General features: G+C 44.2%; 1 protein-coding gene across 2 annotated transcripts in view; it reads right to left on the bottom strand.

Moving 5' to 3' along the window:
* Positions 1-21,647, bottom strand: part of AP1M2 (adaptor related protein complex 1 subunit mu 2) — a 103,381-nt gene that overhangs the window by 48,773 nt on the left and 32,961 nt on the right. For both annotated transcript variants that reach the window (XR_015309342.1, XM_086961764.1), the window contains exons 2-8: positions 14,024-14,180; positions 10,871-10,938; positions 9,905-10,035; positions 9,567-9,714; positions 5,408-5,534; positions 2,193-2,335; positions 1,440-1,511 (exon numbers count right to left, since the gene is read on the bottom strand). Coding sequence is in view for 1 of the 2 variants with exons in the window: in XM_086961764.1 (XP_086817890.1) it covers positions 1,440-1,511; positions 2,193-2,335; positions 5,408-5,534; positions 9,567-9,714; positions 9,905-10,035; positions 10,871-10,938; positions 14,024-14,180 (846 nt within the window). In the remaining variant the exon portion in view is untranslated. The remainder of the gene's footprint in view (positions 1-1,439; positions 1,512-2,192; positions 2,336-5,407; positions 5,535-9,566; positions 9,715-9,904; positions 10,036-10,870; positions 10,939-14,023; positions 14,181-21,647) is intronic.

The raw sequence follows: 21,647 nt of genomic DNA, 5'->3' as shown, positions 1-21,647 counted from the left end.
CAGAGATGTAAGTAAGCTCTGCAATTGTGCAGAGATTCAGGAGAACATCACTTAGAAAGCGGCCTTCTTGTGGAACTTCCCATCCCAAACATCCCAGTATGTTCTTTTGGCTTATCAAGAACACACTATTTTGTGGTTCTACTGACTAAGAAAGTGTCTGGCCTGCAGTTAGTTCTTTGCTAGCCCTGATTGGAGGAGAGATGGTCACCTTCCAGCTGCCTACTGGTTGTGCGGCAGTGTTGGCAAAATACCAGCCAATCAGCAACCAGGCCACACATGGGAAATTGCACTGGCACACACAAAACACAAAAATCGAACCTGTACCTTCACTGCTTTTTCCTCCTACAAATTTTATGGTGGTGTTGCACAGCCGCTTCTTACAGGGACAGCTTTTATGTCTCTTTTGTTTAGCTCTCCTCTTTACCAAACCTCTTGTGTTTAAAACAGTCTGGAAGCAGCGCATTTCTTTGAGACAATGCCTTCAGAAAGGGGTGCAGAGGCGACGTTATTCCCACTGCTCCGTATTCATGCAGCACTGTTTATTAATGACGAGGTATATAATATGGCTCATGCCAATGGATAGCAAACACAAGAAGATGAGGGGCGGAGCGCTGAAACTTTCCAGACATTCAGACATTCACAGATCTGGGTTAAATCCATCATCATTCTTTAGCGCACTTCCATGAATCATGGATTCAACCCAGATCTGCGACTGGGGGCGAGTGTCTGAAAAGCTTCAATGCTCAGTCCATCATCTCCTTTTGTTTGCTTTGTTCGGCCTAAGTTGGCAGGGTATGCCCAGATGTGGGTTCCTTGCTCACTTTGCCACTGGATTCAAGCTAGCCTGACTCATGAAGGGTGCTATCTCAAAACCGGTCCCAGGATGCTTGTTTCCAGTCCAGGGAAGACCTGGCTTGGCAGTTCGGGCTGGACTGTTCTCATGAGGTACAGGGTCAGACTGATTTGCATATGGCTGGGTCTGAACTGGGGTGGCGAAGTGAGCTAAATGATGATGGATTCAACCCAGATCTGTGACGGGGTGAGTGTCTGAAAAGTTTCAGCGCTCCATCCATTAATTTCCTTGTGTTTGATGCCACAGGATGGCACCAGTTGCTGGATCTGCCTAGTTTTAACCTGGAGTAAATGTTTTCATAATCTTGGTCCCCATTTTAGGCGGGACCCTGTAAAGTTGTTGCCAGAGGACCCACAAAAACCTCAGATGTGCCTGCTTTCAAGACTTAGAACCTGTGTCTTGGGTACCATTACCGCTTCTGCAGTCTTTCGTCCTTTCCTTGGGTATACTTGGCTGCTCAGTGTGCTAGGCTTTAAGCTCCTCTTAGGCCCAGGACTCCTAGGAGGGGTTGAAATGCTAGCAGCTGTTCTGTGGCTCAGCAGTGCTAGAACATGCCGGATCGGTGGTTCTGGTCCTACTGGCTCACCTTGATCATGATCTCCACCCGGCTGTGGGAGAACTTCTCAATGACGGATTCTATCCAGATGAGTGGCTTCACCTGCAGGGGAGACAGAGAGCGCTCAGAAGGACCCACAGCAGGAGAGAGGGTAACAGGAGGCATGGGGGAGTTGTGGGTAATGAGAAACAAAGAGGGGACAATGGCACAAAGAGGGCAAAGAGGAGTAAGTTGATGAGACTCAGATGTATGGAGATTGGAAAAATTTGAAGAAGATGAGAGGAGGAATGGGTGGCAGGGAGTGATAATAGATGGCCCAGAGGGGGATGGTTTGCAAGGTGGGGGTGATTGAAAGGTGATTAAATGGGTGGCAGGCATGAGAAATGGATGGGCGGGAAGGGCAATGAGAGTCAGGGGACTGGCAGGGAGTGGGGTGTCACTGGGAAGAAGATGGCATTTGAGGTAAATCAAGGGACTGGAGTAGTGCAGGAATGGGAGATGGGGGACCAGGAATGGATGGGATGTGGTGGTGGAAGGAGGGCACCAATGCTCCAGTCAGGATTACATTCCAATAGATCTCAGAGGACCAGATGTCTGCAGCCCTGGCCTCCTGGTAGCCAGCTGGTAGGATATGCATTCAAATGCCCCTTCGGTGGAAGGAAGGTGAGGAGCGGAGACTCGGAGCAGGGGTGGAATTTAGTGGTGTATGAAGGGCATCTGGGATTGTTGGGCCCCACCCTCACAACACTGTCAGAGGCTGAGAGATGAGTGGGTGAGGCCCACCTGCGTGTTTAGCCGGTACGACATGAGCTCGAAGTCCCCATCAGGCGGGATGAAAGAGATGGTCCGGTCGTTTTCGAAACGCGAGAGCCGCACGCACTGGTGGAACTTTACATCCTCCAGCTCTACAGACTTGTTCTTGTTCCCTGAGAAAAGTAGAGAGAAAGAGTCAGAACCCCTTTCCCACCAGAAGACCATGACCACTACAGCATGACATCGCTACGGAGACCTAAGCACATGCGTGTAATGCAGAGAGCTCTGGGTCTCCAAAGAAGGGGTATTCAAGATTGAATTATATGAATACAGGCTGTGCACAGATTCTGGGGTGCAATCTGCACCAACAAAGAAGAGGTTGAAGCCCCCCCTCCATTGGGAGCACAGGCAAACCATAACAACCCGTCCGGTGAGGGCTGAACACACCTGTAACATAAAGAACTAGAACAACTGACTGTGCATGAACTCTGGAGTGCACGGAGTGTTCACAAACTGGAGGTTAAGAGGATTGGCGTAAAGTCACCTAAATCTGAGGGTTGTGGAAGTGACATCACACACCATTTAGGCTCGCTATAGCTCCACAGGGTTAAACCACTGATACACTTACCTCAACCATATTAAATTAGGGTTTTCAACTACCCCTGCCCCCGTTCTCCTTCTAGATTTCAGATCTACCATGAGTTCAGGGCAATGTTGATCATATTCTGCTAAACCTAGGAGCAATGGCTTGTCTGTACTTGATTTAATCCCCAATATACTCCAAGGAAAACTCCATCATCCATCTAATCATGCCAATATTAGTCATTTAAAAATATATACTGCATAAGGCAATGTTGTAGTCTTTTATACAGTACAGGTACTGGTAACATCCAGATGGTGTCCGAATGGACCTCAGTTCCGGTTAGCGAATGATTACAAATAACTGGCCCTATTTACTGGATATCTTTCCTGGAAAGTACAATGACAGAAAAAATGGCAAGCAAATTTCAATCTTGGTAGCGTAACCTCCCTCAATGGGTAGTCAAAATATCATGTGATATGTGATGCAGAAATCTCTCCTTCTGATGCCATTTAGAATTGAATGAGTTTCCGGTGTCATATTTTTTAATTCTTACATTCAATAGAGAGGAAGAGCTTTTTAGCCATGCTGCAGAGCATCCACAATGAGCTGGGCTTTCCAAATATTAGCAATAGAGAGTATGACCAAATGGTAACAAGGTTACCAATTACTGTGGTCTTCACGATGCCTCTGTGCTATTTGCAGTTTGTGATACTTAACCAGGACATGAAGGAAATGCTCGACTTCAGATGTTTGGTGAGCATTGTGTTGCCAAAGCTAAAACTAACCCTGCTAGAGTCGTTAGGTTGGGTCTCACCAACTCACCCAAAAACCTCTGAACAGAGCTTCACGGTAGGTTTGGCCCATTGTGGATAAAGCCAATCCACGTGCCCTGTGGGAGGCACATTGTGGGCATTCAGCTGTACGTACATTCAAAAGTAGTTAATATCTGAAGTCTAAGTACTCAGTATCAAAGGAGAGTCCAAAAGGCATAAAGGTGCTTGGTGAGCGGAGAAGATAATCCAGAGGCACAGCATCTGAACACAAGGCCTTCATGTGTAAGGGGATTGGTAGTTGGAGGTGGTTTCAACATACAACCCAGACATACACTAACACTGACGTTTTTTAAAGCACCTTTAGGAGAAAGTATAAGTTCACAGGCCAGCCTTTATTTACAAGAAAGCCGCCTCTTTTCTTGGGAAGTCAGATCAGGCATGGTCCCGATTTGGAAACCCTCAATTGCCCTTGCACCACAGATAGAACTTTCAGCTGGCACCAAGAATAATGCAATGTTTCCCAGTCACAACTTGTCATCTATGGACCTGGGGAATAGGCAGCATTCTAAACTAAAAACTGCCAATCTGAAGGAGGTACATCTGAAGTTTAAATCAAGACAGACACGCCTTTTTGACAGTACGCAATGGACTCTGCTAAGAGGGGGAGTTAAGTATCTACCTGGCCGTATATGATCACTATCAACAGGAGCTGACCTTGGTGGGAGTCAATAGTTTTGGGCTCTCCTATCACTAGCAGACAAAGGGCAGGTAGACCTGGTGCCTCACCAAAGGCTTTTAAAGTATACCATAGTGAATGCTCTGGAAAATGTCCCCCCACCCTCCACAAACTCATTCATAACCTTGTCACCTATAAGCAAAGACTTTGTTTCACTCCAACACATTCTTCACTACAACTACACAGTATTGTAGCATTTTGAGGGCTAATGTACAACAAATTAGGCTTCTCTGTAACAAACACAGATTCATTGTAATGGTGGGGTGCCATGCTAATGGCATTCCCAAGTCAATTTAACACATCTATAACAAATGTCTAATAAGTATCCATAAATATCAAACTGCAACCAGTAGCTTACTGAAAATGTAACAGCAAGGCAGTTTCACATAACCAGTGAATCAAGAGGTTACTTGTTCCATTAGCAACAGTTACTGAAAAGAAGTTAGAGGCAGCACACTAGTCAGCACACCATTAAAATGCTCGGTGGATGAACAGTGACGTACACTCCATCCGAAACATGGTAAAAAAAAAAAGTTTGTGCGAACTCAACAGTGTCTTCTTGACTTCTTACAGAGCTTAAAAAAAGTATGTATGCTTGGTGGCATAGTCTAGCGATGAACAATGGCTATCATCCAGTGGATAATTGACCAAGAATTGTATTGTATGTGGACGCAATTGCCTTAATCTTTGGTGGATCATTTTTTTTAAAAAAAAGTGTGGCTGTTATCCCTTATCCATAGATGTGCCCGTGTACGGGCATATTTCCACCGCTTCTGCAGAAGTCTTGCCTTTCCCCACCCAACAACTTCCTGAGGAGTGTTCTAGAGGAAATGAAGACCACACGCTCCTTACGAGAGTGCTACTGTGAAAGGTAGCATGTCCTACAAAGGTTTAATACCTGGCTAAGCATTAGCTAAGTGACTGGGTTGCCACATCACCAAGTGATTTTGGTGGTAAAGCCTCTGATGCTTCTTTTCATGGTCAAGAAGACCCAGAGCACTGAATGCTAGACTCAGTTTGCTAATGAGGTCTACAGGACCATCAAAGATCTAGAAACAGAGTGAGACACACTAGAACATGGAGTCTATAAATACAACATACTTATAATGACTTCTTCTGTGATGAGGTAGATGGAGGTCTTTGTCATACTTACGTCCAGTCAACTCAAAGAGGACCTTTTCGTTGAGTCCAAGCCTCAGTTCTGGCATCCCTGAGAGGAAGACCTTGAGCTTCACGCTGCCAACGATCTCGCTCAAGAGAACACTTCCATTGGCATTCACCTAGAAGATAGTGGAGCAGAGAACAAAACTATTGAGATGAGACCAAGGCAGACAAGGGTAAAACATCCCTAACTAAACCCTTTTTACAACAGTCAAGTCAGGTATATCAGTAAAGTGATACCCATTTCTCATGATATGGTCTATGAGGACAGGTCATTGGCTTGTTTTACAAGCTATGAGCTTGAGGGTTATTTTCTTTTTCACTTTTTAAAGGCCCTAGGCATCTGCTAGCATCATCTAGGAAATGGTTTACAAAGACATTGGGTCAGCAAGTGTGGTATTCCTACATAACCGCAGGACGAGACCATTAAAGTGGTCAAGGAAGCGTTGGACCAAGCGGTGTGGAACTTCAACACCACCCGTGATTTTGTAGTTGATTGTGCCACCCTCGCCCTCAAACGAAATTTCTTTGAATACGGAGGCCAACTTTACCTACAAGCAACGGGAACTTCGATGGGCAGCACTTTTGCCCCATCGGTAGCAGGCCTCTACGATTATGATTTCGAGTCAAAACACGTCCTGAACCCTCTGAACCCATACGGCAACAACATCGTCGTATGGCGTCGATACATAGATGATGTGTTTATGATTTGGCAAGGAGATGAGCCCACCCTTTTTGAGTTCTATGCATGGATCAACATGTGCGATGACCATCTGAGGTTCACCCATGAACACTCTCGGGATGAACTCACGTTCTTAGACGTTACCATCAAGAGGGAAGGCAACCGACTGGAGACCAAAACCTTTCAAAAGCCGACAGCAAAAAACAACTTGCTGCATTTCACCAGTTACCACCCCCGGGCCCTACGCGAGAATCTTCCGTATGGGCAGTATCTGAGAATACGGCGAAATTGTAGCACTCTGTCTACATATAAACAACAAGCGAGTGCGCTGACTATCAAATTGGAGAAAAGGGGATACCCGAAGAGGAACCTGAATACAAGCCAAAAGAGAGCACGGAACCAACAAAGGGAGGCCCTGTTGGAAGATAACCCTCCTCCAGAAAGGAGTGAGATCCCTCTAACATGTGTCACAACATTCAACCCACTATCTAACGCAGTGAGCAAATGCATATCCAGGAATTGGAGAATTATCACCAGTAATAAGGCACATTGGCAAAAACCACTCTTCTCCTATAAAAGGGCTACCAGTTTGAAAGACTCCCTGGTCCGTACACGACCAAGAGAAGATAACAATCACAACCAAACACCTAGTGTTCTTAACGCATGGGGGCTACCACCAGTAACGGGACACCACCCTTGCGGCAATTGTAGTATCTGCCATCTGACTTCACATACCAAATTTCTGAATTTGACGGATGGCACACGCTGGGTCCAACGTAGCCACACCAATTGTAACACCACAAACGTGGTATATTTGATTACGTGCAGATGCAGATTACAATACATAGGGATGATATCCAGACGTGTCAAAACCAGAAAATGCGAGCATCGAAGCAACATCCGTTGCAAAAACATCAACAACGAAACTCACAGCACATTTCTTGCAAACCAATCACACACCCAATGACCTCGAATGGAAAATTCTTGAACATCTGGAGGGCAGTTCCAAGTCCTTGTTATTCGAGAAGGAACAGCGTTGGGTGTACCGCCTGGGTACTAATTCAAAGGGCCTCAACGATGAGATACCGTGGGGCAGTGTATTACGCTGATGGGTTTAAACACCCCCCCTTCCGGTCTCTCAAAACATGAGATTATAATTTCTGAATACCAGCTAGAGCTCACAGGCACCTAGTTAGGGACCCAGTTGATATCAGTTGGGAAGGGACCCGTGTAGGTCCGCAAACATATTCGCTATTCTGTGTGATGACCAACCTTTCCCCCCCCCCCCAAGGCTAACAATATTTGATCCCCCCTCTTTCTTTGGTATTACTTTTGATGAGCACAACATTGCACCATCTAAGTGAGGGACTAGGTTAGTATTTGACCCCTCTTTTTCACTGCTGGATTGAAACACCATCCATACGAGGGACTAATGCTAATGTTTGACTCTTTGCCTTGAGTGCAATACATCCTAACGAGGGGTCACGACTTGTTTTGAGCAAAACTTCACCATCCAAGCGAGGGACTCAAGCCATTGTTTACTTGTTTTTAAAAAAAATATATGCCTTAAATCTATTCACAACCCCGCAAATAATAATAAAAGACTCGGATCGTTATCACAATTTGGACTCAAACCCTTATCTTCATGGTTACGAGCACCAAAACGCTGGCTATGTCATGGTCCACCTGACACCATCATCCCACGTGGGATCACCGAACCAATCACGCTGGTCTTTATGCTTACTGAACCACCCCAATGCTGCCTGTCACTTTAAGACGCGGGGCGTGCGTTTGAGCCACCGACATCACACACCCACGAGGGCCGGCTGAACCAATCAGTGGCGTCAAGCATTTAAGCCGGCCTGTTTACCTTCTTCGCACTCCCGGAAGACAGCCGCTGACTGTGTAGGTACACGGTGGGGAGCCGCGGTCTTTGAAGTAAGTCAACCCTACTCTGCCATCGAGGCGAGCACTCGCACTCCGTACTAATTTCTTAGTGTCTCTCTCCTTTGTTATTTTTCTCAGAGTAACGCCGCGTGAAGATATCCCACGCTGTCGTCTCCGTAGGGGCGTAACCATGTCCCTTAGGAAGTGAGTCTTATCAAAAGCTTCCAGTAGACCCACTGTTGCCTGTAACTTCTCCCGCTTTGAGAGGGAGCTTTGTGTGTGGCTTCATGGCTCCTTCTAACATCCTAGGATATACTTGCAAATACCTTTTTAACACTGCGTGTTGTATATTAATTCTATCGCTCTTTGAGTAAAAAGCGAATTGCATATTGTTGGTTCTAATTGAGAGCCGAGCAATCACCTGATACCGACCTCATTATATGGACGGTGTTTGTGGCTAATTTAGATGCACCCAACTATGGAATCTAAGGTAGCACCCCAGTACTGGTGTCACATAAATCATGCATGACGCCTAGACCTACGCATTTTTGAAACCATCGTTAATCAAAATTTCGCACTGAAGAAAGTAATTCTCCTTCTTCATGTTTATGTGTTTGTGGTCTTGTTTGTCCCTTTTCCCTTACAGGTCTTTTTATACATCCCTACCAATTGTGTAGTGGGTAATTGACGGAAAGTATCTGCCTTTTTTCACTGTATATTTATTTTTCACACTTTGAGCCTCTCGGGAGGGTGCGCCTTAGCGCGCACACACCACCGGAGGACTTTTGATATAGGTCCTGATGAAAGCTGAGCTATACGCAACTAAACAGCTGAAACATGTCGACCAACTTCTGTTTTTGATTCAGGATTCCGGTTCCTTAAATAAGAACCTGGGGAGTCCGCTCACTCTGTTTTTAACCAATGCGGGCTGGCCATTATTAAAAAAAATTCTAAAGGCACAACCTTTGCATTTTTTAACATTTAACACATTTGCACAATCACATTTAGTCACCTCCTAATTTGGGCACTGTTGCACTCACCACATCCTGCTCCGCTGTAACCAGGCGTCGTAGCACGCTGGGGAGACATTCGGTCACTCCAGCGGGGACCCGATGATGAAGCATGTCACCAACTAGTGGTGAGTGAGGGTCCTTTAAATAAGTAAGGTTCTTTCCCTCTGCCTACTAAAGGGTGACCAGCAAGCTCCCCGACTTTCTTCTACTGAAGATAGTCTATTGGGCTCATACAGGGACTTTGAGATTGCCCCGCTGTGTGTACTGCACGTGTGTGAGCATTGATCACGCGTGCAGCACGCAGCGGAGTTAAACTTTTAACTGTCACTAGTTTTATTATATTTTGTATCACAGTCACTCCTTTGTTGTTTATATACATTTAACCGGGGTACAGGAGTGTCTATGCCCTACCTCTCTTGTTGATATTGAATATTCCTACATAAACTGCATGCTAGAGGTAGACAAGAGAAAAATAAAAGATATCTTTTAAAAAACATAGCGCCTGATAAAGGGAGCTTTGGTGTCGTGGCGCACTAAAGAATGATCACTCTCTGTTGGTTCTCGCTCACCAGCAGGTTTACAGACTCTATGACATCGATGAAGACCTCGTTCTTTTTGTACTTGAGACCCTCGGACCTCCAAGATACGGCATTGGTGACTGTGGTGGGAACACGGGACTTGGCCGTCTCCAGCTTATTCCCCTGTTGCGTGATGTACCTGTTGATGGAGCAGATGGAAAATTAACTACACTGATGGGGAATACCAGCCAATAAGTAGAAAATTGTAGCAACGCCCTCCCATTCCCGATTAAGGTCAGCAGAAGGAACATATTCTCAGTGGTTTGAAAATCTCACACCGCCTCCAAAATTGGGATCTGGACACAACCACAGTTTAGCAGGACACTCACTCTTGCAGAATTTTGCTTTCAGTGGTCTGTGGGAAACCAAAGTCCATCAACTCATCCAGTAGCTCGTACACAATGACAAAGTTATCCCGGATACTCTCTTCTTCCACTTCTTTGAAGTATTCAGTGAAGACCTAGAAGAAGCATCAAATCTTTGTTTCACTCATCCTAATCGAGGTGTGCCCCACCAGTATATATCTACACTCCCCTGCCAGAGAATGATCCAATGAATACAATTTTTTTTTTAAAACACACAACAAAGGATTCATGAACAGGCCACTGTAAAATACTACTATTAACTGCCTCTCAGAATTTCCTACTGCTATTACTTTGGTACCCAGTGGCACCTCAAAAACAGTGACCCACCCCAAAATACTTTCAGCTCATGGAAAGTTACTAAAAACCTTGCATTTCTGCTAGGGCACTTACTAATTTTCATCAATAGGCACTTGAAAAATTAGGAGCTACTCTACAATACTCTCAATCTATCAAATTTCATCAGAAATTGTGAACACGATAATAAATGCCAACTGAACTTGAAATACTCCCCAAAAACCAATGGTTGTCCGAGTATCGCTTCAATTTACTTAAAACGTTCGAGGCCCATCCAAAAGTCAATGTGAAGAAAATTCTAGATAGACAGGGAAATGCGAAATAGATGCAAATGTGTTAACTGCCTCCACTGGAATTACGTCCATATAAATGTTTACATTCTCAATGAAGTTTTAACCAAATGTGCCCACAAATCAAGTAATGTCCCCCCCCCCTCCAAAGTTTAACATTTCAATGCTGGTCTCCCCGATGGTTGCTCATTCAGAGACATCAATAGGTCCCATCTACACCTCTGTCCCCAGTATTTTTGATTCAAGACTCCAAGGAGACATAGTCAAGTGGGGGGCTGTCCTTACCAACCTAGGGCTCCAGCAGTGGGTTTCCACATGGAAATTGGACACACAGGCGCCTACTTACCTCAACCAACTTGTACAGGAAAGAGTACACCAGGGATGCGTTGGCATTCTTGTTGGTGGTCGCCACAACTGGCAGGGGGTCAAGGAAAATGCAACTTGGAGGTCAGTGCAGTAAACAGGGCACGGACTAGAAGTGGACTCAGGATCTCAAAGCTGAAATGCAAAAGTTGTGCTATAACTATGGCAACAAACCCAGTATCACAGCAACATCTGCGGCCTGGGGGCAATCACACCATACAGGCGAGGTGGCGGCTTTGATATCAAAAAGAGACAATGCTTCCCGATAATCCATCAGATGGATGGAAGCATTGTCACTTGGGGAACGTGGGACCACTGCTCATGAAGTGGGATAAGGGGAGCAGCAGCTGTGTCTCTGTGGCACTACGATCAGGGCAACATTTATTTATTTATTTTATTTATAAAGTTTTATATAGCGCGAACAAGATCCCAAAGGATATCAGAGCGCTTTACAGTAAGTTGGTAGGGAGGACAAAGTGAAATATACACAGTAATTAAAGGGAAAAAAACAACAACAACAAAAACTGTGCTAAACAGTAAACAATGCTACACATACAGGTATAATATTATGCAGATGATATGATCTGAGTTCTCTTTTTGCTAAGGATGATAGATGGGAGTATTGTAGAGAAGGGCTTTGTGCTTCAGGATTGCAATCTTTAGCTGGATTCGTGCTTCATAGGGTAGCCAGCTGAGAGATTTAAGGACTGGGGATATGTGCTCATTATGTTTGGAGCCTGTAATCAGTCTTGCTGCAGAGTTCAGCGAGGCTCTAAGTGGAGCCAGGGCATATTGAAAACTGAATTGTGCCTCTGTGATATCATCTGCTGCTTTCTTCTCATCTTCTGCATCATTGGCTTCTTCTGTGGAAGTATCTGTCGTGGTAGTGCAGAGCCTGCAGGAAAAGGGGGCGCAGGCTGGGTGCAGGGTAAGGGCAGTAAGTAGGAAACTTATTTTAAAGTCTGGGATTCAGTATTGGTTGGATCTGCTTAGGTGGCACTCTTTGGTTAGATCTGCTGCGGGGATTGCGGCACAATGTAAGGTCTCAGGCTGGAACTGGTGATCCTGCAATGAATGGCTGTAGTGTCCTCAAGAAGCACCAATGAATGCCTTCAGTGTCCTCAAGTGCACCAGTGATTGCCAGCAGTGTCATCAAGTGAACCAGTGAATGCCTGCAGTGTCATCAAGTGCACCAATGGATGCCTGCAGTGTCATCAAGTGCACCAATGGATGCCTGCAGTGTCCTCAAGTGCACCAGTGGATGTCTGCAGTGTCCTCAAGTGCACTAATGAATGCCTGCAGTGTCCTCAAGTGCACTAATGAATGCCTGCAGTGCCCTCAAGTGCACTAATGAATGCCTGCAGTGTCCCCAAGTGCACCAATAGATGCCTGCAGTGTCCTCAAGTGCACCAGTGATTGCCTGCAGTGTCCTCAAGTGCACTAATGAATGCCTGCAGTGCCCTCAAGTGCACTAATGAATGCCTGCAGTGCCCTCAAGTGCACTAATGAATGCCTGCAGTGTCCCCAAGTGCACCAATGGATGCCTGCAGTGTCCTCAAGTGAACCAGTGAATGCCTGCAGTGTCCTCAAGGTATTCAATCAATGCCTGCAGTGTCTTCAAGTGCACCAATGAATGCCTGCAGTGTCCCCAAGTGCACCAATGAATGCCTGCAGTGTCCCCAAGTGCACCAATGAATGCCTGCAGTGTCCCCAAGTGCACCAATGAATGCCTGCAGTGTCCCCAGGTGCACCAATGGATGCCTGCAGTGTCCTCAAGTGCACCAGTGATTGCCTGCAGTGTCCTCAAGTGAACCGGTGAATGCCTGCAGTGTCCTCAAGTGCATCAATGAATGCCTGCAGTGTCCTCAGGTTATTCAATCAATGCCTGCAGTGTCCTCAAGTTATTCAATCAATGAATGCCTGCAATGTCTTCAAGTGCACCAATGAATGCCTGCAGTGTCTTCAAGTGCACCAATGAATGCCCGCAGTGTCCTCAAGAGGACCAATTAATGCGTGCAGTGTCCCAAAGTGCCGCAATTAATGTGTGCAGTGTCCCAAAGTGCACCAATGAATGTCTGCAGTGTCCTCAAGTGCACCAATGAATGCCTGCAGTGCCCTCAAGTGCACTAATGAATGCCTGCAGTGTCCTCAAGTGCAGCAATCGATGCCTGCAGTGTCCTCAAGAGGACCAATGAATGCATGCAGTGTCCCAAAGTGCACCAATGAATGCCTGCAGTGTCATCAAGTGCACCAACGAATGCCTGCAGTGCCCTCAAGTGCCCTCATGAATGCCTGCAGTGTCCTCAAGTGCAGCAATCGATGCCTGCAGTGTCCTCAAGTGCACCAACGAATGCCTGCAGTGCCCTCAAGTGCACTAATCGATGCCTGCAGTGTCCTCAAGTGCAGCAATGGATGCCTGCAGTGTCCTCAAGTGCAGCAATGGATGCCTGCAGTGTCCCAAAGTGCACCAATGGATGCCTGCGGTGTCCTCAAGTGCACCAATGAATGCCTGCAGTGTCCTCAAGTGCACTAATGAATGCATGCAGTGTCCTCAAGTGCAGCAATGGATGCCTGCAGTGTCCTCAAGAGGACCAATGAATGCATGCAGTGTCCCAAAGTGCACCAATGAATGTCTGCAGTGTCCTCAAGTGCACCAACGAATGCCTGCAGTGTCCACAAGTGCACCAGCCATCCGATGCTCCAGGTGTATACTTTCTTCTAGGACCTTCAGCTTTCAAGAAAGAATGCACTGTTTGAGCGAGTCCTTCTCAGGGACTGCAGCGTAGGTTTGGGGCTCCGCCCTCCCAAATTTACGCACCAATACATCTCTGGCACTATGACCTTTCTTGTCCGCAGTCATATTTCTACCTCTGGACATATGATTTTATTCGCTTTTACTGGATATAATATTCCACTTTACTTTCTTCTTCTGGACATATTGTGTATGCTTGTATTCCCCTTTACAGTATATAGTATTGCACATTGAACAACAAATGAATGAATTAATGAATGTCAAGCAATGGGGTTTGTGGCCTCCTAAGTTTCTCTGTAACTTTCCAATATTGTCTGTGCAAAGTGCTGTGGCTCCCTTGGGTAATGCTTATGCAATACAATCTGGTAGCACATAAAAGGATACAGTAGAGGTTGCTGTGCTTGATCCACAGGAAGTGAACCTTGCCGTGGGTCAGCAGCGGGGTCATTGCGCCTTCCTCTTCCTTCTGCATCATGAGTGGCATGAAGTGGTCAATCTCCGCCATGCTGACATCCCCTTTGTAATTCCGGGAAATTAGGGGCTGTAAGAAAGGGACAACTCACTTGTGAACTTCTTCCCACCATATCCTTCCCATCTCCTGCGTTTCCGCAAGCTGGTTCTCTCAATTAAAAAGAGTTTTGGTAACACCCAGAGATAGCAAGCATCCCTTAAAAACTAGTAGGGAGAGCAAAAAGTACATATAACACAAAAAGTATTATCGAAGCTCCTCACTTTCCAGGAATACTCAACAAAATGCTCCAGCTAGGGCCTGGGAGCCTACAATCTGAGATTACACAAGTTCGTTCCAAAGGAAGGAAATACATGAGGTTCACTTTGGCAAACAATATACATGGAACTAAATCTTCTAAAATCTCTACTTAAAAGTTGTGAAATTAGTGGCATAAAGGACAGTGTCGAGGAAGGAAAACAACAAAGGAAACATATAGGCAGGATTTCAGAGGTGCAACAAGCCAATAAGTCTGGCTCCTAAATGAAAGTGCCTTCTCAGTCTATAATGGGGTTAGACATTCAGTAAGCCACCATACATGCACTGTCACTGTTGAAGGAGCATGTTCAGCCACTGCTGAACATTCTTCCTTTGTCCACCATAACCTTTTGTACTCGGGTATAATGCAAGTGGTTTTTGATTTTGAAATAGACTTGAATTTTCACCAAGAATGTTATGCTAAGCTACGGTCTTCGATGAAGTCCATCAGCCCCAACAACCTCAAACGGCGGAACACAAGTCAACAACTGAACTTCTCGACTTCTGTATTGAAACTGCATTTGTATAGCACTTATTTCCTAACAGTGCTTAATTTGAGCACGTGGTTTCAGGTGCTCAGCACCGGCACTTAATCATCTCCACTGGCACTTTTCATGAGCACCAGTTAAGGACACATTCATTTATGGGGAAATTAAGTGATTTGCCCAGAATCACAGGATGTTGAGCAGACACCGAGACTCCAACATGGTTCCCCAGCTCCGAAGTCGGCAGCTCTGGCCTTTACACCACATCCTCGCCCCACTTTCATTCTTAGTTCTATTTCAGGCGGCGCTAACAGGAAAAATGGGCTTGTGCAAGCTGCCTCCTGACGAGAACCCCAGCACTTATTTTTCTTACAAATTAAGCCCTGCAACAAGAAGCAAACTGTGAGAAGAATTACACCACATCAGAAATGTTGGAGACAAAAATGAATCTCAATGTTGTGCACTTGTTTTGTGTAGTGTATTGTAATTGCATTTATATAGCGCTTACTACCCTGACGAGGCGCCAAATCGCTTTTTTCGGTGAGTAGCACGCTACTCCAGAACCCATAAAGGATTAGTGGTGAATTAGTATAGTGAAAATTTGAAAGTAGTGAAACCAAGTTTAGGGCCAGGTATTCTCCGCTTCGGGCAAGGCGAATGCTGGAGAGTCATGATGTGACCAGAAGACACGTTCATTCTGTGGACCATGGAGTCGGGTCTGTGACACCTGGGGCTCGCCAGGGGATGGTGCAATGGGCAGCTCATCCCCACTCCCTTACTTTTAAAAAAGAAATTTTTTATTTAAGATTTTCAATCCATAACAAATATCTATTTAAATCCCTATATAAAGATACTTTGACACAAAACATAAGAAATCAAAATCAACTAAATACCTTACAGAGAACAATGGCTATCGATTCATAGTATACCACAAAACATAAGGATATTAAAAAAAGAAAGTAGAGGAGATGAGCAAAGCAACAAAGAAAGTAAAGATAGAGAAAGGAAAAAAAACAACATAACACCGACTCCATCCAAGGTATGGTACATCTTACTGGACACTTATTCATTTCATATGCTCTATCATGGGACCCCATATTTGTGTGCCCAGTTTGTGTCTCTCAGTTGTTTTAAGACAATACAGGCTAAACTCTAAATTAAAGATATTATAAAATGTAGCCCTCCACATCTCAAAGGAAGGAGACTCCAGCTGCAGCCAGAATGACGCAACACATAACCTAGACTCAGCTACGGCCATGAATATTAAATATCGGAATGGATACCCCGGGTGTCCTGTCCCCAACCCCTAGTATCATTACATCCATTGTTATGTGAATATCTACGCCTGTGATTTCAGACAGAAACCCTTCGATATGTCCCCTCCATTGTGTTAAATAGGTACACACATAAAAAATATGCCTGATATCAGCCTTCTCCATCCCATGCCTAAAACACTTCCCATCATTTGAGCCGCCTCATTTCAACATCCTAGCGGGTGTATGATACAAGCCAAATAGTCACTTAAAATGTTGGGCTTTAAATTTGGCAGATACCACAAAATGTTCTGCCACGTCTATTGAATGTTCCATATACAGCCCTTCCTGCCCTAGCCGAATACACCATTTACGATCTTGGGCTTCCAGATCATCCCGCTATGTATCCATTAGGGTGCCATATAGTACACCTATTTTAGCTGCCAGTTTTACTGCCTCAACCAGAGGACTGATTTTCATCCCGCCCTACTTGTGTTGTTTGCATAGGTAATCACGAATTTGCAAATATTAAAAAAAAAAAAAAAAAATTTTGCAAACTAAATCTATCCGACAAACTCGAAAAAGAGGAGAATCCATCATCAAATAAAACTCCTATTTGAGTTATACCCTTAGCCCTCCATTTATCCATTCTCAGTTCCCTGAAGACAGGGAGCAGGATTGTCGTAGAATTCAAAGGGGAATATAAACATGTGCCCCTAATCTGTAACATACTCCGTATTGTCTTCCACACCTTACATACTGCCACCAACACTTTGAAGCATGTTTTTTTTTTTTTAATAGATTGGCTCCAAAAACCTGAATAAACCATTTTTAGCTACTGAACCCATCAGCATCTGATATATTGATGGTGTTTCTGCCAGGGTGCCCACTTCCTCCCCCATTAACAAAATCTTCATATTTTGAAGGAGGCAGGCATAGTAATAAAATTAGTTAAGTTAGGGACTACCCAGCCCCCTAATTACGCGGTCGCATCATATATTTAAAAGCTCTCTGGGGTTTGCCTTAGCCCCATAGGAACCTATCACATATAGATTGCAATTTTTGCAACTGTGGTCGTGTCAATTCTAGTGGTACTGCTCTAAAGTAATACATAACCTTGGGTAAGATGTTCATTTTAAGAACATTGCACCTCCCCACCAGAGAGAGATGCAAACACTCCAGATGGTCCAATTGCTGTTTAATCCCATCCAAAATACCGACCCAGTTAACCTCTACTAGTTCTTGAAGGCACATCCTGCTTTTAATACACAAATACTTAGCTTCCTCAGTTACACGAGCTTCTCCTGGACAGACCACCTTTGTGCAGATAATTTGTGTTTTCTTTGGATTTAGCTTATACCCTGATACCACCCCGAATATATGGGCCAGTCCCGCTATCTCCGGAATAGCTACCGCTGGATCTAAGGTCACCAAAGCAATATCCTCCGCGTAGGCTAAAACCCAAGCCTGATACTGCCCACAGAGTGTAGAGCTGATCTTATTGCTCTCTTCCAACATTGTTAAGAAGGGATTAATGTACAGGGCAAATAACAGCAGGGAACATGGGCACCCCTGTCTTGTCCCCCTAGTTATATGACCTAGATGAGATTATTTGCCCATTATACAAATCCTAGAAGTCAGTGATTAATACATGGCTTGAATAGCTTGGGCCGAACCCCATTTTACGTAAAACCCCACTCCCTTCCACACTGGGTAATGAATGGATCATATAAGCTATGCACAGAATGTACTAATTGATTGTTGCAACAGGTTTATCCATTGCCTTGTAATACAGTTAGGTTAAGTTATGTGATGTTATACGTTTGTTTACATTTATAAATAAATACATAAATAAATAACATGTTTATAAGTAATTTGTATGGAGTAAAATGATTTGCATGCATAAAGTGTAGCAATATTTCTTAGTATTTAATTTACTATTGTAATGGGTACACACAAGTGTGCTTTCTGGGTTTGCAAGTATTTAATGACACAAAACAAGTGCACAACATTGGGATTCGTTCTGGATTCGAACCTTTCTGCCATGGTGCAGTTATACTCAGTTTGCTCCTCAAATGCAGATGTTCAGCTAATCTGTGAATTTCTTCATTTTCTTAGAAACTAAACAGACACCGGTACTTCGAGGAGTCGTCAATCTGGGGCGACGTATGTGTAATGTGACTCGGCTATTGTGCCGCTTACTAACAACTAGGATTTAACCAAGCTGACGGTCGTTTTTCTCTTTTTTAATAAGTGCATATTCAGGTCTGGCTAATTATGGTGTATGAACATGCTGCAGCTCTTTCTAAGAAAGATCTTTAGACAGACACACTTGCCTGTCTTCAGAGCCAGCTTTTGTGAGATCACTCCCTATGACGTTATTGTGTCATAATGCATGTGAAGTCACTTGCTATGGTGTTACTGTGGTGAAGGGTCATGTCAAGTCCTTTAGAGTCAGGGGTGCAACTAAACCTGAACTTTGAGAGGGGTGTGGGGTAGAACAGGTCAACCAATGGAGGCAGGGCTAACATTTTTAAACTATGGGCCAGAGCTATCCTTAGATACAGTACAAGATAATAGAGGGATACATTGTGCATTTCAAACCCAATACAATTACAAAAGAAATGTTTACCTGGATTTATGGTGTATGAACATGCTGCAGCTCTTTCTAAGAAAGATCTTTAGACAGACACACTTGCCTGTCTTCAGAGCCAGCTTTTGTGAGATCACTCCCTATGACGTTATTGTGTCATAATGCATGTGAAGTCACTTGCTATGGTGTTACTGTGGTGAAGGGTCATGTCAAGTCCTTTAGAGTCAGGGGTGCAACTAAACCTGAACTTTGAGAGGGGTGTGGGGTAGAACAGGTCAACCAATGGAGGCAGGGCTAACATTTTTAAACTATGGGCCAGAGCTATCCTTAGATACAGTACAAGATAATAGAGGGATACATTGTGCATTTCAAACCCAATACAATTACAAAAGAAATGTTTACCTGGATTTGACAGTGTTTATAGTCTACTGGTAAACCTTAATAGGCATTGGCAATGCTAATAGGTCAGGCCTATGAATGAAAATGCCTTTCATGCACTTGAAGCTTGTAGGCGCTTAATAAGTTCTTATATTGTATGTTATAGTCATTGCATTATTAAAGAGCCTACATCCCCTGACTAAACGTTGAAGTACTTTAAACGGGGGCATGCTGCCCTGGAACCCAAGTCCAGTGGTATATGTTACTGGGATTTGGCTTGTGCACTCAAGCAAACCATCTATTCATTCATTCCAGTTTCTTTGTGCTAGATTAACTTAAAAGGAGTTTGGTGAGATCATTAGTGGGAAAGGGGTTAGTGACTTCATGTCGATCTCTGAGGGTTCAATAGATGAGCTAGAGAAGAGTAGGTATTTCTAGGTTGCAGTGGCGTGACTTGAAGAGAAGGAGTGGCTGTGATCCTTAAAATGAGTTATTGGCAATTTGCAGAAATACATTAATAGACATTAAGCCGAAGGTGCACGTGACCTAGTGAGGCTGCCCTCAGAGAGAGGTGGCATATGCCAGAGACAGAAGGGAAGGAGAAGGCCATTTGAAAGGAAAGAAAGAAGAGGGGGCAATCAGAAGTATTATTTAAAAGTCACTTTTTCATCCAGGTTTTAGAAATATAGGGGATGCTTTTTTTAAAAATAGCACGCAACTTTAGGATGCAAGACTTTAGAAAGAAACAATATTGTTTTCACATGAAGACAGTGATGTAATAGGTTCTTTCCGTAGGCATCACGAATCAGGTGGACAGTCTGTCCACTGCAAGGCTACCTTTAGACCATCGATCAGCTGATCAGCTATGGGGTTGGAAGCATGAAGTAATGGCTAGATGCATACATTGGGAAATATCAAGAGTTGTGGGCTGTGCCTGAAGGAAACCGTAATCTCAAACGATCATAGCAATGTGAGATCATATATGGCTTACTAATAGAAATATTGAGAAAGAGGCTGCAAATACTGTGTGGATGTCTTGTGACGTTCGGCCTCATGTTTGGCTCACAGTATTAATCATTAAAACAAAATGGGATCCCTTTCGATGCCCTGGTTTATGGCACTGTGGAAAAAAATCAGTGTTTTTTCTGCATACACCCTTAAACAAACCTAAAGGGAAAATGTGTGGTCATGAAATGATTTAATGTCTTTAAATTATTTGGTGTCAAACTATTGTTCGCAGGCAGTATAGAAGATACATTAATTAATAAAACAGCAATGCATCTGGCTTTAGATGCATTATCATTAATGTATTCATACATTAAATGAATTGTTATCAAGACATGTCTGACAAAACAAGGAGCCACAGTGCAAGTTAAAGTGAACGGCACAGTGGTTAGTGTGGGGTATAATGTAAAGAAGAGTGAAGTACAAATATAACACCGCCTGTCCGTCACACTGTAATGAGCCTTGATCTTATCTGGCTTTAATATATGGGTGTAATGGTCCAATCAATGGGAGAAGGGACAATCCAATTCTAGAAATTGGCATCAACATTTTGACCCCTGCGTCAGTCTTGGCGGAGACATCCATAGGATGATGTCTGGAAAGCTTCTCTGGTAGCAATCTTGAGGGGAAAAAAGATAGAAATTGTTTAAGGAGAGACTTGTAACTCATTGTATGGATCTGAAATGTAAGGATCTTAAAAACTGCTCACCTAGTGAAGAATGGTCAACTGACCCAAAGAAAACCCAAACCATGGGCAACTGCATGGGATGAGTAACCTTACATGGTCTAAAGTGAAAACAGAACAGTCATGTGGATGTTTCATGGATTAGTTAAGTCATCAATAGAAAATGTAAGACCTGGTAATAGATTACCTTTTGTTGTATTAGGCTTACATTGATGCACCCGTCAGGAGGAAGCGCTAGTGACAAGGGTTGCTGGAGAGAATTGCTGCATCCCTGAAGTTAAACGAGGGACAGGGAGAATGCTCACCTTGCATAAACAAGTCCATAGACTGACTTTAGTAGTAGCAGATGGCATTGATAAGGATTCACGTATCCCCCCCCCCCCCCCAAACTATTCTGTATCCAGAAAGCCATGAGGACTACTGCATTAGGCCCATCAAGGCCAGGAGTGAAGTTGTGGAGATGCAATTGTCAGAAACAGGTCATCTGCATCTGGGGAGGTTTTACCAGCCCAGAGGAACTGAGGATAACTTTGATGTTGCTTGAAGTCCTGATTGCTGCTGTCAGGTTCTAGAGTATGAAGAATGTGAGAGGGGGTAATGGACAAGCGTGACACATTCCCTAGTTTACTGCAAGTGGTTGCAACTAATTTGGGCCGTACATGTTCATTTAACCTTCATATCTTGGAAATTAAAAGCTTGCCTACATCAAACAGTTCAAGTATTGTGACAAGGTAATTGCACTTGATGCGATCGAATGCCTTAATGGCCTTTAGGGAGGTAACTAGTACATCTTCAGAGAAGACTTTGGAATTCCACGATAGGTGACATGTAGTGATTGCATGT

Source organism: Lissotriton vulgaris, chromosome 1_1 (assembly GCF_964263255.1).
Source record: "Lissotriton vulgaris chromosome 1_1, aLisVul1.2, whole genome shotgun sequence".
Classification (NCBI taxonomy): domain Eukaryota; kingdom Metazoa; phylum Chordata; class Amphibia; order Caudata; family Salamandridae; genus Lissotriton; species Lissotriton vulgaris.
Note: the sequence above shows the minus strand (reverse complement) of the source record. Positions and strands in the feature narration are given on the sequence as shown.